General features: G+C 34.7%; 1 protein-coding gene across 1 annotated transcript in view; it reads right to left on the bottom strand.

The window, feature by feature from the left end:
* Positions 1-28: 28 nt before the first annotated feature.
* The window catches only part of LOC107455185 (uncharacterized), a 64,654-nt gene continuing 49,725 nt past the window's right edge, over positions 29-14,957 (bottom strand). Inside the window, exons 4-9 of the mRNA XM_016072665.4 lie at positions 13,905-14,003; positions 12,294-12,398; positions 8,302-8,367; positions 4,121-4,256; positions 2,610-2,834; positions 29-866 (exon numbers count right to left, since the gene is read on the bottom strand). Of these exons, the coding sequence (XP_015928151.1) occupies positions 829-866; positions 2,610-2,834; positions 4,121-4,256; positions 8,302-8,367; positions 12,294-12,398; positions 13,905-14,003 (669 nt within the window). The 3' untranslated portion in view covers positions 29-828. The remainder of the gene's footprint in view (positions 867-2,609; positions 2,835-4,120; positions 4,257-8,301; positions 8,368-12,293; positions 12,399-13,904; positions 14,004-14,957) is intronic.

The following is a 14,957-nucleotide window of genomic DNA, read 5'->3' as shown; positions in this document are numbered from 1 at the left end:
AAATAACTTGCAAAAAAATGAGACAGTATAAATAAGTTTTTTTTATTACAAATATTCAACACAAACATAATCAAATCTATGTACACACATAAAAGATTTTTTAAATTATACAAGGAAAGCAAATTAACTCTGTAAACAACTTATTTCCCCCCCATAAGCATTTGGCAATTAAAGCACTTGCTCCCAAAGTGCATCAGTGTCATTGATTTTATGTAAATGTCCTAATTAATAATTAGTACCAGATTAAGTTGTTTTAACGATTATCGGATAAGACAAAATTCGGTTAACATGAAATAATTATGATGGTCCCACAGATTTCGTTTTATCGAGGTTCGACTATATTTGTGTATTTTTATTTTCAATTGTTTTTCTTTCTAATTTTTACAAATGAAAAAAAGCTAATAGTTTTTCTTTAAAGAAAAAAAAAGTTGTTGACTTCAGTAAGGATGTTGTTTCCGGAGGCATGATTTTACCAGGGATGTTAATTCATGATACTGTCAAAGTTATGTATAAATAAATATTTTTCCTCGCAGATGCTTAATTATTGGCATCATTTATCAAGAGTTTCTTCCACATTGGCATATATTTTACAACAAAGTATTACTCACAAATGTCCAACTTTCCTCTTTTAGTCAGACTTCACAATAAATGATCATAAATTCAAAGAACTGTAAAATTTGATGTCCTCTATGTTGTGTTCATTGGCATATTCAAATTGAAACACACAGATTCATGCGACAGATCTTTCTTACTTTTAAAATGTTCTTCATTTCTTAAATCTCTGTATTTCTATAATGTTGGTATTGTGAAAAAGATGGTGGATATACTTTATGAATGGTTGGTTTTTAAAGTTGGTCTTGGAATACCTAAAATAAAAAAAACAATTAGGTTGAGAAGATTTAATTATCGACTATGTCAACCTTCATCTATCAAAAGGTAACTCTGGATAGAATCGAGTTAGTAAGTCTTATAATATAGACAAGTGAATTGGTATTTAATATTTATAGTAGTTGTTGCACCACATTACTCCCCTTATGAATTTTATCTGTGATAGAATTCGATGAACGAATACCACTAGTTGGTTTTGGCTGCTTAGTTTTTTTTATAATTAGTTTTACTGCTTAGTTTTATTTATATAATTTTTGCTCATTATAAATTTTTTATTTATATCATTTCACTCAAAATTTTTTTCCTTAATTTTTTGTTGTTTATAGGCCGGGAAACTTTTATTTACTTCATCGTATATTTTTTTTCTGAGCACTACATTTTAAGCAAAACTGCTGTTTAGTATATGGACCATCCATCGATGTTGTTCATATCACGCCCACAGGTCACCATTGAGAAGATTTAATTATCGACTATGTCAAACTTTGTCGATCAAAGGTACCTCTAAATAGAATCGAGTTAACAAGTCATATACTTGTGAATTGGTATTTGATATTTATAGTGGTAGTTACGCCACAAGATCTGATTTTAAATAAATTTTACTTATTTTTAGAAGAGAAAAATGCATGATACTCAATCTTTTTTCACTTATCGCCACGCATAACAAAAATTTAAGTTTGGAATTTATTACTGGAGACCCTGAAAAAAGTTAAAACCCTGGAAAAGTGGAATGTTTAAAACCTCGTATCTCTTCATGTAGCAACATTTGCATTGTGTTTTTATCTTTTTTGAAAGCAACAAGACGATGGAAGTTTTATTTCTTTATCTGTGACAATTATCATCGTTGGCAAATTATCTGAGTGCAATTTCATTTTGGTGGGTATTACAAATTCTAATTATTCATACAAAAACTTATGTTTGAAATATTATATTATTTTATGCACAGGATTTGTAGAACTCAAAGAGTAATTGTTAATAATGGTACATCAATATGTTTTTTTTAAAGTTAAAAATAAAACATGTTTTTTTCCATGTTAACTACACCTATTTCTCGGTTGATTTCAAACATTATTTATTAAAATTAAAAATTCAATTTGCAAATTATATGCTATTTTCATAACTACTGTGAGTTTGCAATAGTTATTCATGACTGTTAGGTCAAGTTTAGCCAATATTTATTTAGCGTCCTTTATGCAAATTCTGAAAGAGTGCAAAACACCAATATAATTAAACACTACTGTTTTGTGAAAATGAAAAAGTGCTTGTGATCCAGCATTTTAATATTTAAAAAATTACTTTGTTGTGTTATCTGTAAAAAAAAAAATCTCATTAAATTAGCGGATTTTTTTAAAAAAAGAAAGTTGTTTATGCTGTTTGTCTGTTTTAAAGCGTTATAAGTTTTTATGGCAAGATGATATATATATATATATTAAAATTATAACTTTGCTCTAGGTATGAAGCTTTTAAACTGTGGGTTTTTTTTTTTCGTGGCAAAGGATAATTGATAAACACTGATAAAAATTTTAATTTGGGTCGTACATAAAATAATCTTACCAAGTTAGCGAACTTTTAAAAAGTTAATTCCTTTTTAAATATTTAAGCAATTTGTTCATTCTTAAGTGCTTATAATTCTTTACTGCAAGCTGGTGCATATACAGTTAAAAATTGAACCATTGCTTTGAGTTTTAACTGTCACAGCAAGGTATAAAAAAATGTCAATTTACCCATCCACCCTTCCGATTCCATAACGAGTCCTTTGTTGACATAGGCATGATGAAGAACTGTCTCTGCTGCACAAGAGGCTCTATGTTGTAGTTCCACTCTGTCATCATACAAATAACTGCTTTGACTGAGTGGTCTCCTTGCCAGAGAGCCTTTACTACCAGCACTGCTCAAGGGAAGAGTTGTTGTCTCTGGCTCTGATGATAAGGAAGGCCTCCTTTTCTTCCCTTTAATGAATCAAAGAATATTTAAATCCATCTGTTTGTGAAAAAGTTAGTTCTAAATTTAGATCAACAATTGAGATGTTATTTTTTTTCAATGCCCACCCGATTGACCCTTGTCATTCAGATATCAGAAGGGCAGATTTATTGGCCCCTCTTTCAGGGGCACCATGTTAGTTGCTCCCACAGTAAGGTACGGAGAATGAAAGAACATCCAAGACTTGTCTGGGATTGGTACCACACCCAGTATGCCCTACATCAAAATTTTTTTAAAGTCAAATGCCTCTGCCCAGTATACATTTAACCGGTACTCCAAACGCTGACGTTTCTCCTAATCTATCCACAGCAGATATTAAAATATCAGTCAATAAATTAATATGAAATCAGATATAACAACTATTTCGGACAATCACCAAAACGACTATGTGATTCTTGACATTCACCTGTCAGCATTCTCTTGATTTCGGACATTCATGGTAACATAGACACCTAATTTTATTATGAGGTTGTTATTTCATTAGCAAATACTTATACAAATGGTGTTATAATAGTCTAAAAAATGAATTACATATGAAAATTACTAAATTAAAAAAAGGTGAGTATAGTTTAATTAATAGCTGGCCATGATTTACTTTTTAGGTCCAATTTTTTTTTAAAAAATATTATAAAATTTACTCCTTTATGAGCCATCATTTCTTGGGGGATAGAGTGTCCGCCTTGAGGTGAACTGGGTTCTAATCCCAGCAATAGCTGGTTGATATGAATTCCGCATCTGGCTTGCACCAACAAAATTGCTGACTTGAAATGTCCTCAGTGGTAGACAGATTATAGGTTAGATTCCCCTTGCCGTCAGGCTAACGGTGGGAGGTTTTCCTCTCCATGTAATGCTAATGCGGGTTAGTTCCATCAAAAAGTCCTCCATGAAGGCAGATTTCCCCTAATACTTGATCCAGGAGTTCCCTTGTCTTCTGGATTGGGTCCAACATTACAAGGTTACAGAGTTGAACATTAGTAGTCGTGAACCCAAAAAAATGGGTCAGCTGTTCAACGACGATTATATATAATAAATTTTATATAAAATTTATTATATATATAATAAACGATATATAATAAATTTTACTCCCTCATACTTCAGACTCAATTTATTCATTGAATGTCTATTATCTATATAATATGTAAGTAAAGATACAGAAAGGTGGTTGGAGGTTGAGGGTACATATTTAATTTTAATCTGTCCTTAATATCAATAATTCAATTGTAAAAAAAAATCATATTTTATTAAACGTACTTACCGTTGGGTCCTTCGTAGTCAGGAGGAGGAGTGTGCGGTCTCAAAGTTTTTGATGTGTGATTGGACGACTGAGTTTCAAATGCATCATACGGTGGACTCAGAGAGTAAGGATTGATATGAAAATCTGATCCAAATGGCTGCAATGAAGGAAAATAAAGTTTTTAATCGTGAGAATTCCTATTGAAAAACTATACACCGCTAAGGCTCGAAAGCCATTTATATCCAAGTCAAAAATTTTTATGGTTTTCCATTGATGGATGTGGACCAACATAATTTAGATGGTAACCATCAATAATTCCATCATGAACTATTATATATTTTGATGGTAACCAACATAAGCAACCCTTACCCTAATGTTGGAATTCGGACTGATTTATGATGGTCCAACATAAGAATAGCAACTTGTTTTGATGGTTTGTTCATGTTGAACCATCACGAATTTCCATCATAGTATCTCAGAAATTAAATGTTGGAGCGATCATGAACCACCATCAAAAATGTAGGAATTTCGTCTGATTTATGATGGTCCAACATTAAAAAAAAAAAACTAAATTGCTTTGATGGTACTGATAACGAACATGCTTTCCCATTAAACCATCATGAAAATGTATAGTTGCAATCATCATGAACCATCGCGGATCATCATAGATTGTTGGTTAATGAGAGTCAAACTTCTCTAGATGGTTAACCATCATAGTATTAAAATAGCATTTTCCATCATGGAATGATCAAAGTTTGTTGGCATATCAAAAATCATGAACGCATAAAGGAAAATGTTGGATGATGGTTACTATCAAACCATCATGAATAACACTGAAACCATTATAAACCATCAAAAATTTTGACTTGGGGGATATTCGAACCCGCTATCCTTCGATAAAATATGTTTAGCTAATCTATGTTAATTAACTAGGTTAGGTGGAATCAAGAAATTTCCTCAATTTACTACGGTAATGTGCGCATTTCCATATCGTTAAAGTTTAAAAGTTGTTATTTTCATTCTAGTAATTAATGTAGTGGTTGTATTGACTTTAGATAACGAAAAAATAAATAAGTGACATTATGTTAATTTCCTTAATCACAACTAATGCGGTGATTGTAGTTACTTGTTATTTTCGATAAGGAAAAATAAATGGTACTGGTACACGTCGCAATAGATCTGCACACTGGCTACGGTCTGGGAAACATCCCTGAGGAGGATCAGTTTTAGTGGGAGAACACATCCCATCGTAATTTTGAACCAGACCACGAATATAATCTCCGATTCAGTACCCCCAGAGAAATGACGTTAATACGTAAGAAATATGTATCAAAAACGTTGCTGATCCTCTAACAAAGATTTTATTTTCACTTTAAAGAGCGCAGATTATCTAGATAGCTTGCAGATTACCTTGAGAAATGAAAAAAAACTTTTTTGGCATCTTAAACAATCACTCTAGTTAATCTGTAGAATAACTAATTTCTACACTTTAAGCAACTTACCTTCCGGGTTTGATGCTGTTGTTGTTGTTACTTTACGTCGCACTAGAGCTGCACAATGGGCTATTGGCGACGGTCTGGGAAACATCCCGGAGGATGATCCGAAGACATGCCATCACAATTTTGATCCTCTGCGGAAGGGATGGCACCCCCGCTTCGGTAGCCCGACGACCTGCGCGCGAAGTCGAGCACTTTACGGTAGCACAGTTTAACGAGGACCAATACCGCACACCCTCGGTCCCTACGCAGACTGATCCAAGTGGTCACCCACCCGCACACTGACCGTAGCCAGTGATGCTTGACTTCGGTGATCTGCTGGGAACCGTGTCTTAACGATCAGTCCACTGCGGCACCCGGGTTTGATGCATGTGATAAAAAGAAAATTATCCAAATTTCAACAGCAGTTATCATGGGGGCTACAAAGGTATGCAAATGCTAAGATGGATAGGTAGGTGCTTTATTAACGTCGCACTAGAGCTGCACAATGGGCTATTGGCGACGGCCTGAGAAATATCCTTGAGGATGATCGCAATTTTGATCCTCTGCAGAGGGGAAGCCTGTTTTGGTAGCCCGTCGACCTGCGCGCGAAGTCAAGCACCTTTCCGGTCGAACAAGTTAACGAAAACCGATAGCACGCACCCTCGGTCCTTATGCAGGCTGATCAAAGTGGTCACCCACCCGCTCACATTTCAGTTGACGTATGAATGCACAAATCATGTGGGGGATCAAGCAGATCACGTGTGAGGAAAAGTGAGTAAAACGATCAAAATTGTCACGAAAATACCGACTGGGCATGTTTTGGAAAGGAAGAATCATCAGAATGTTGAAGATTTCAAACCAAACTCTTTCAAATTCTGAATTTACCTCATACAGTGGTCTGCAAACTATGGCAGAGGTTTCAGAGTACAGGAGATGTTATTCGACGGCAAGGTAAAAAAAAAAAGTGAAACGACAACGGTTAGCCAAGACCCACATTTTGCACCAGCGAACACTTTTCAGGGATTACAAGAGTACGAGTTTCGAGGCATACTGCCTATAGGAGACTCAATGATGCTTGTCTGTCAGCCGACCAGCTGCTTGCATTCCTCTCACATCAAACATCAACAATGGAGTTTGCAACAATAATTCAATGCGACGAGCTCTGAGCACAGATTCTGGTCTGATGATGATATTGAGAAGGCGTGGGAGTGGTTTCCACCCAAGAAACATCACGGAATGACATCTTTTTTCTTCAAAGGAAATCATGATGTTAGCAAGTACAAAGTTCTTGAGGCTTTTCTGTTTTCAGGTGTCAGATCTTTGCTATATTCATATTCATGGATATCACACGTCTTGTCACCATTTGATCTTGATCGACGATTTTTTTGAAAGCGGAGATATTCACAGCACATGCAGTGGGCCGGTCATTGTTCTTATCTGAAAAGTGGACTATGCTTTGTAGACAAATTATAGTCTTCCGCTTCTACCAAACACCGTACCAGAATAGAAGTTACTTTCAAGAACCCTTCTGCTATGCAGTTCCGGCCTGCATATTTTATTTTATATTCGTTGAGTAGCCGACCCAGTTTTAAGTTTACGACTACTGATGTTCAACTCCGTAGCCTTGTAATTTTCAACTCAATCCAGAAGTCAAGGAAAACTCCTGGATCAGTACCCCTAGAGGTATGATTTGTTATGGGATCATGAAGGACTTTGTGAACCGACGGATTTAGCGTGCATCAGTCACCATTTAGGGATTGAACCCACAACCTCTTGTACATGAGCCCAGTGCCCTACCAACCAGTCTATTCGGCCCTCCGGCTCTCAGATTTCATATGTTTTCAATAATAGTGCAGATTATTTTATTATAATATCATTTTTTTAGCAATTTTTGTTTTAATGGGTTCACTTTTAACAGCACATCATATTTTTAAAAAAAATAAACGTTTCCGGCTATTAATGGAGTTATCATTATGAGAATAAATTGTTCGACTATTAATAGAGTAATCGTTTTGTAATAACATCATACTTACCTAAAATAAACATTTCTGATTATTAATAGTTTCGTCCCTGAATTAAAAGATATATAATGTTATACCATGGTGTTTTATGATCCCTGCCCTTAATACACGTTTTTAGAATCCTTGTTAAACAACAAGTCAAAGGAGGGATCTCAAATTATCGTCTCGTAAGCATAACATAAGCGGAGAAGCACACCGGAAGTGTTTTTCTTCTTCCGGTATTAAGAAGCTTACATTCAGTTATTGTTTACATTCGAACAACCATCCATTACAAGAATAACTCTTTGCCATATAATTACAAGAACTCGTAGTTAATGCTATATTGAATTGCATAAATGTATGTTTATGTCATTTTGAATTGCATAAAGATGTAATTATATAGAGACTTAATTATATTAGAATTTCATGATGTTATAACTCTGACATTTTGAGTTTTTACGCGTAAGACGACGATATGGTTTATATATGTAACTATTAGAGAATAAGTACAGTTGCAATAGCTAATCGCAAGTTATGTAAAATATAGAGTTATGTTATAGAAAATATGTTTCTTTAAAATAGTTTAAACATGAATTCCCGAAAAAAAATATTTTTCACGAGATTATATGAATTTGTAGGCAACATGCAATTTTTTTTTCTTCTTTTTAATCAGTACTGGGTAAAAGTTCGTTAATGGAAATATTAAAAATGAATTTAAACATACCAGCCTTTTATTTTTTCCAACCTCTATTTCTTTGACACGCTGTGCAACAAATACACACAGAGCCACCTGCAGAGAAAGTAAAAGTTATGTTTAGAAACAATTTAAAATATTTATAATTTATAACCGTAATTGAACAGCCGACCCAATTTTTTTGGGTTTGCGACTACTAATGTTCAACTCTGTAGCCTTGAAATTTTGAACTAATTCCAGAAGACAAGGGAACTCCTGGATCGAGTATTAGGGGGAAATTCGTTGAGATCTTTTTGGTGGAACTAACCCGCACTTGCGTTACATGGAGAGGAAACCCTCCCTCGGTTAACCTGATGGCAAGGAGACTCTAACTTATGATCCGTCTATCATTGGGGATATTTTACGTCAGCACTGAGCATCTCAAACAAAAAACAAGCATTTCAAACAAACAAACCTCTTCTCATCTTTCAAATAATTTGTATGATATAAAACCAAATGCAAACTTAAACAAAAAACATAATTATTTATTTATTTAAAATGGCTTTATCATTTATTATTGGTAAATTGGTCTTTACACATAATTAATGAGTTAGGATTATTTCTATAGACGCTAAATTTTATTCATCGACACGTACTTTTCATGACTCCAACAGAAGTGGGATTTCAGCACCAAGGAAATGACACTTACTAAAATTAAAATCGTGTGCTAAAAATCCTGTACCTTCGATAGCAATTTTGAAGTCAATGGAGGTAACCTCTAAGATCGACCATTTTACTGTGGAACGGAAAGTGGTTTCACTGCGTTTTATACTTCAATTTGAATACCTTTTTTTTGGAGTGTATCGAAATTAGGTAATTACCGAAACTGTCAGAAATGATTAATAGCACATAGCTAAACAAATAATAATAATGTAGCACATAGCTAAGTTTTGAAACGAAAGAAGTTACAATTTTCCCTATCGGATTATAAGGAAAAACTAAAAAAGTTTCATTGGGATATTTTGTAACTATCGGAGTAATTAAGAGTAATCATCCTGATTGGTAGTAATTCTGAATAATCCATTTCCACCAAGTGCTTAGCGCAGCAAAGCCGATTCTGGTTCTTTTGTTATTAAAATTCGTGCAGGTGATGGACTGTGTGGAACTGCGAAGCAGTGAATTTGTGTATTCGGCTGTGGTCGGGAAAACTGCATTATTTTTGCAAAGTTTACAACAACTACAACGACTTTAATACAAATGTACTTAACTACAACTCCTTTTTTTGAAATGTAGTGACTACAAACTACTTTGGAATTGCAGTAACTACTTCACTACTTTAAGGAGATGAATTTATATTAATTATAAAGGAATAATTAAGAAATATTTCTTCATGTTTATAAGAGCCAGTTTATTATTCCAAAATTTTTTTTTTCGAATTCTTTCATTTGATCTTTTTCTGATTTTTCCGAGCAAATATTTAATTTCAGAGATGCGAAATTTTTTAACACTTGAAATTTTTTAATTGTTTAATGATGTTTCATTACCTCTAAAATATTAAGTACATCGAAATAGCGCTCCCTTCCTTTTAAATAACATCAATGCTTCCCGAGTGTACATTCGCGTGTGAGAGTGATTAATTATCTATTCATCCATAATGGCTAGTTTAAATATTAGTTATACTCAATTCTAAATACGTAATTCCTGTTAACGCTCAGCTGCAGCCATAGGGTCATTTTCATTGCATTCATTGACGGACCAGCGTAAATTTGTACTCATCAAATTCGAAAAATTAGTAGCGTTAGAAACCGTGTTTCTTTACTAAACTATTGTTGAAAGTAGTTCCCAGGATTCGTTACAAACTACTTTTTTTGCATCGCACTACTCACTACACTATTTTTTTTTTTAAAGTAGCTTACTACACTACAAACTACGAAAAAGAATAGCGACTACAGTAGTTTCACTACTTGTAGTGCGCTAAACTGGCTGCTGATTTGCCGTCAAAGATTCAGACATTCAGAGTAATGCCGAGCTGTCGTGGGCTCAACCAATGTCAAGCCCGTTGAGTTGATACAGATGAGGGACAATGTAGTTGTGGAACCACGGAGCGGTGTGCTAATTCCCATCCCAGCTGTAAGAGTAAATTTACCTAATGGCAAACTACTGTATTCTTCCCATAAAGTTATTGTATAAATAGTAAATTAGGTATAATTTTATATCACAATGTCTGATCATTTTGTACATTTTATATACATATTTTCTCTGTAACATTATATTGCTATTTGCGTAAAATTTATTGAAATTTACTATTTTAATCGTGAGGATTTTTAATTCCCTTTCAACATAGTAGATGGCGCTGTAAGCGTATATTTAATTAATTGCACCACTGAGTGCTGAAGGAGCTCAGAGCTCACAATAATTGGACTGTTGATTCATTTAAATTTATTTATTTATTCTCAGTATTTCAGACTCTCTCGTTAGTCTGTTACACACATACTCCTTCAGCAGTTAATCGTACTCGCAATTAATTAAATTTACGCTTACAGCGCCATCTACCATGGTGGAGGGTAATTAAAACGGGGAATTCACATACATGAACCAACTGGAAAACAAAACATATCCCTATTTCGATCTATAAATTTTGAAGAAAAAAAATTTTGAGTGAGTATAATACGAATTTTTTCTTTTAAAAAAAGATATAAATTTTCCTCTGAAGGAAAAAAACAACCTAGATAGTCCGATTTTCCCTATCGCCCACACACCTTGAAAACGCACTTGCCTATATCACATTTAAATTACATTCATAGTTTTCTTAAATTGCATTATAAAATAGAAATATCTGCTACTTTTTCATTGAAATTCAAACATTTCTAAATTTCCTATAAAGTTAACATGTGTACCGGGTCTTAGACCGGGGGAGATTTGACTTTTTCTTTTAAAGTAAAATAATTTACAAGAGAAGTCTTATACAACTTCTTAGGAATGATATATTTACAAGGAATAGATGGTTGACTGTATAAAGCTAAGCACAAGTGGCAGTAGGAGCTAAAATTTGTCGAAAAATGTCTATTACTTCCGACTGATTTCTATGACTAAGCTTGAAAAAACGCACCATCTAATATTATTATACTTGTAGTGTTATCAATGTAACGCGTTCTTTCAATATAGTTTCCAACGAATCAAACAACAAATAAATTCCTAAGACTTCGCAAGCTTGCTATGACTCTTCCCAAACATTACTATTTTACACAAATGAAGCCAAATAAAGGATAACACTCAAAACATAGTTAACCTTACACTTTATGCTGTAATAGTAATTGTGTTAAATTTGTTTTAGGTTCACGACCTGTTAGAATTTATAAATTACATAATACCCTCATAAATTCTAAAATTACGCGTAAATTTAAACTCAAATCGCAATAATAAAACTTCCTAGAACATTAAGGCTGTTCACACATCGCCTCGTAAGCATATAATAAACGGAGAGATACAGGAAACTTGTTATTGTTTAGATTCAGTCAACCATCCAGATCTAGATTAAATCTGGCTATTTTTAGGTTGTTGTTGTAATTCATTTACGTCACACTGGAGCTGCACAATGGGCTATTGGCGACGGTCCCTGAGGATGATCCGAAGACACACCATCACAATTTCGATCCTCTGCAGAGGGGATAGCACCCCGCTTCGGTATCCCGACGATCTGCACGCGAAGTCGAGCACATTAAGATAGAACAGTTTAACGAGGACTAATACCGCACACCCTCGATCCCTACGCAGACTAATCCAATGGATCACCCACCAGCACACTGATCGCAGCCAGTGATGCTTGACTTCGGTGATCTGATGGGAACCGTGTTTTAAAGATCAGTCCACTGCGGGGCGACTATTTTTAGGTGGAACAGTTTAGCTCCAAGCTCCAACAGATCTTCGAATTTCAGCTACCCGGTCTTACCCCGCTTTCCCTTACAACAATATTTTTCAACTTTAAACTGTTCTTTGATGATCAAGAAAATACTGCGATCAAAATTTTTCTTAATATTACTTACATTGATGATCCATAATATGGGTCCTCCCCTAGAAAACATGAATGCGTAAAAAACATGAATGTGTGTGAAAAAAGCTGTACCAACATCATCTATTTCATCGTCTTTCTAAAAGAAACAAACAAAACAAAAATCTTCAGAAATAATTGCTAAAAACAATGGAAATTTATACATTTCAGAAAAGTCTTATGAATCGTAAAATTAACGCAAATTTAAACTCAAATCACAATAAAATTTCCTGGAATATTAAGCCTGTTCACACGTTGCCTCGTAAGCGGAGAGATACACGGGAAGTTCTCTAAATTTCTTCCAGTTTTAAAAAGATTATTATTGTTTACATTCATTGAATCATCCATAAACGATTTATTTTTGTTACCGTTTCAAGTTATTCAAGAAAAATACTTATTTTTTAAGGTACGGTCAAACTCCTCTTTCAATATATAAATTTGTCTAGTTTTTTTTAAAATTTTTTTTATGAACTCTAATTATTCGCTGTTGTAGTTGTTGGACTTAATGTACGTCGCACTAGAGCTGCACGATGGGCTATTGGCGACAGTCTGGGAAAAACCCCTCAGGATGATCCGAAGACATGCCATCACAATTTTGATCCTCTGCAGAGGGGATGGCACCCCCGCTTCGGTAGCCCGACAACCTGCACGCGAAGTTGAGCACTTTACGGTAGAAAAGTTTAACGAGGACCAATACCGCACACCCTCAGTCCCTACGCAGACTGATCCAAGTGGTCACCCACCCGCACACTGACCGTAGCCAGTGATGCTTGACTTCGGTGATCTGCTGGGAACCGTGTCTTAACGATCATTCCACTGCGGGACCTAATTACTCGTAAATTACAGCATTTTGGTATTTTCGAAAAATCCTTAACCTGCGAAACTTGAACTAATTGTGACATTTTGTATTTTAATACTACATATTTCTGTTTACGACTGAAAGATACTAGTACTGGCATTACTTGCTGTTGATATTTTGTTCAAATGAGATTCTGTTCGAACTATTAATGATATTTTGCCTGTAAGAGATTTTCTCTGAACGATGTTTTGTTCCCATGAAATGCTGTCTAAACGATGATTCATCGTGTAAGACTCTGTCTGAAAGATATTTTTCCCATATGATATTACGTATCGACGACATGGTCTATTTGAGATTCTATTTGTCCGTATGAGATTCTGAACGATATTTTAAACATACGAGATTCTGTTGAACTGATATTTTGCATGTTGCGTGATTTCTTTAAAGCTATATAGATTCTATGTTAAGGGAAAACTTCGCAGCGTTAAGGGTAAACCTTATTTTGTTCAGAGTAATTTTTTCAATGTTGTCTGCGTTGCTTGGCAACTTAAATTTTTAATTTTCTTTTTTTATAATTCTTTGATATTACCCTTTGATACCTGATTTCCCGTATAGTTAAGCAAAGGACTTTTCCAAGAAGAAAGTTCCCCAAAACAATTTGGAATGTTCTTTCGTAAGAGTGTTACTATGTTTGCAGGTGATTTATCCTTTAATACAATTTTCGCAATAACAAAATATAGTTTTAAAAAAATCGAACGCAAATGAAAAACGTTAGAAATTCATTATGGAATGAATATCGATACTCACAACAGCTTTGAATATGTAAAATATTGTAGCAGCAATATCAGTAACTGTTACTATAATTGTTACTCCAATCCAAGGTTTCAGCATGTCTCGGCATTTTTCCTAAAAAAAGTAAGAAATACATTCAAACTAAACAACTTAATCAGAAATATTATTTTCTATGCATCTGTAATGTATAGTTTGTCTACGGCAAGAACTCCCCCCCGCCACGAAGACTGAGGTCGCCTGCTGCTATGGAAACAAAAATAGTGCGCTTCACGGCGGGTAGCGTCCCCTGAATATCTACTTTTCTTATTAGGTAAAGAAGAACCATGAATTAATAAATCCATATTAATTAATACTTCGCATCACGCATAAAACTGAAAACCATTTACCGTTACAATTAAATCATTCTATATAATACTAATTTCCTCATACTCATTTCTTACTCTTTCCAGTCGGGCGTTTATTTGCACTTAGTTTGGCCAAGTACCTAACCACGTTTTTTAGGGATCTGTCTCTTAACTGCCATGGTAGAATCACGCAATTTTGACCTATGGTCAAACGCGTTTTTGCCAGTGACAACAGAAAGATCTCAAGAGTCGATAGGGTCTCTCTCTCTCTCTCTTACATAATACCCTCATAAATTCTAAAATTACGCGTAAATTTAAACTCAAATCGCAATAATAAAACTTCCTAGAACATTAAGGCTGTTCACACATCGCCTCGTAAGCATATAATAAACGGAGAGATACAGGAAACTTGTTATTGTTTAGATTCAGTCAACCATCCAGATCTAGATTAAATCTGGCTATTTTTAGGTTGTTGTTGTAATTCATTTACGTCGCACTGGAGCTGCACAATGGGCTATTGGCGACGGTCCCTGAGGATGATCCGAAGACATGCCATCGGCATTTTGATCTTCTGCAGAGGGGTCCTCTGCTTTGATAGCCTGACTACCTGCTCGCGAAGTCGAACACTTTACGGTAGAAAAGTTTAACGAGGATATCAATACCGCACACCCTCGGTCCCTACTCAGGCTGATCAATGTGGTCACCCACCCGCACACTGACCGCT

This window comes from Parasteatoda tepidariorum, chromosome 7 (assembly GCF_043381705.1).
Source record: "Parasteatoda tepidariorum isolate YZ-2023 chromosome 7, CAS_Ptep_4.0, whole genome shotgun sequence".
NCBI lineage: Eukaryota > Metazoa > Arthropoda > Arachnida > Araneae > Theridiidae > Parasteatoda > Parasteatoda tepidariorum.
Note: the sequence above shows the minus strand (reverse complement) of the source record. Positions and strands in the feature narration are given on the sequence as shown.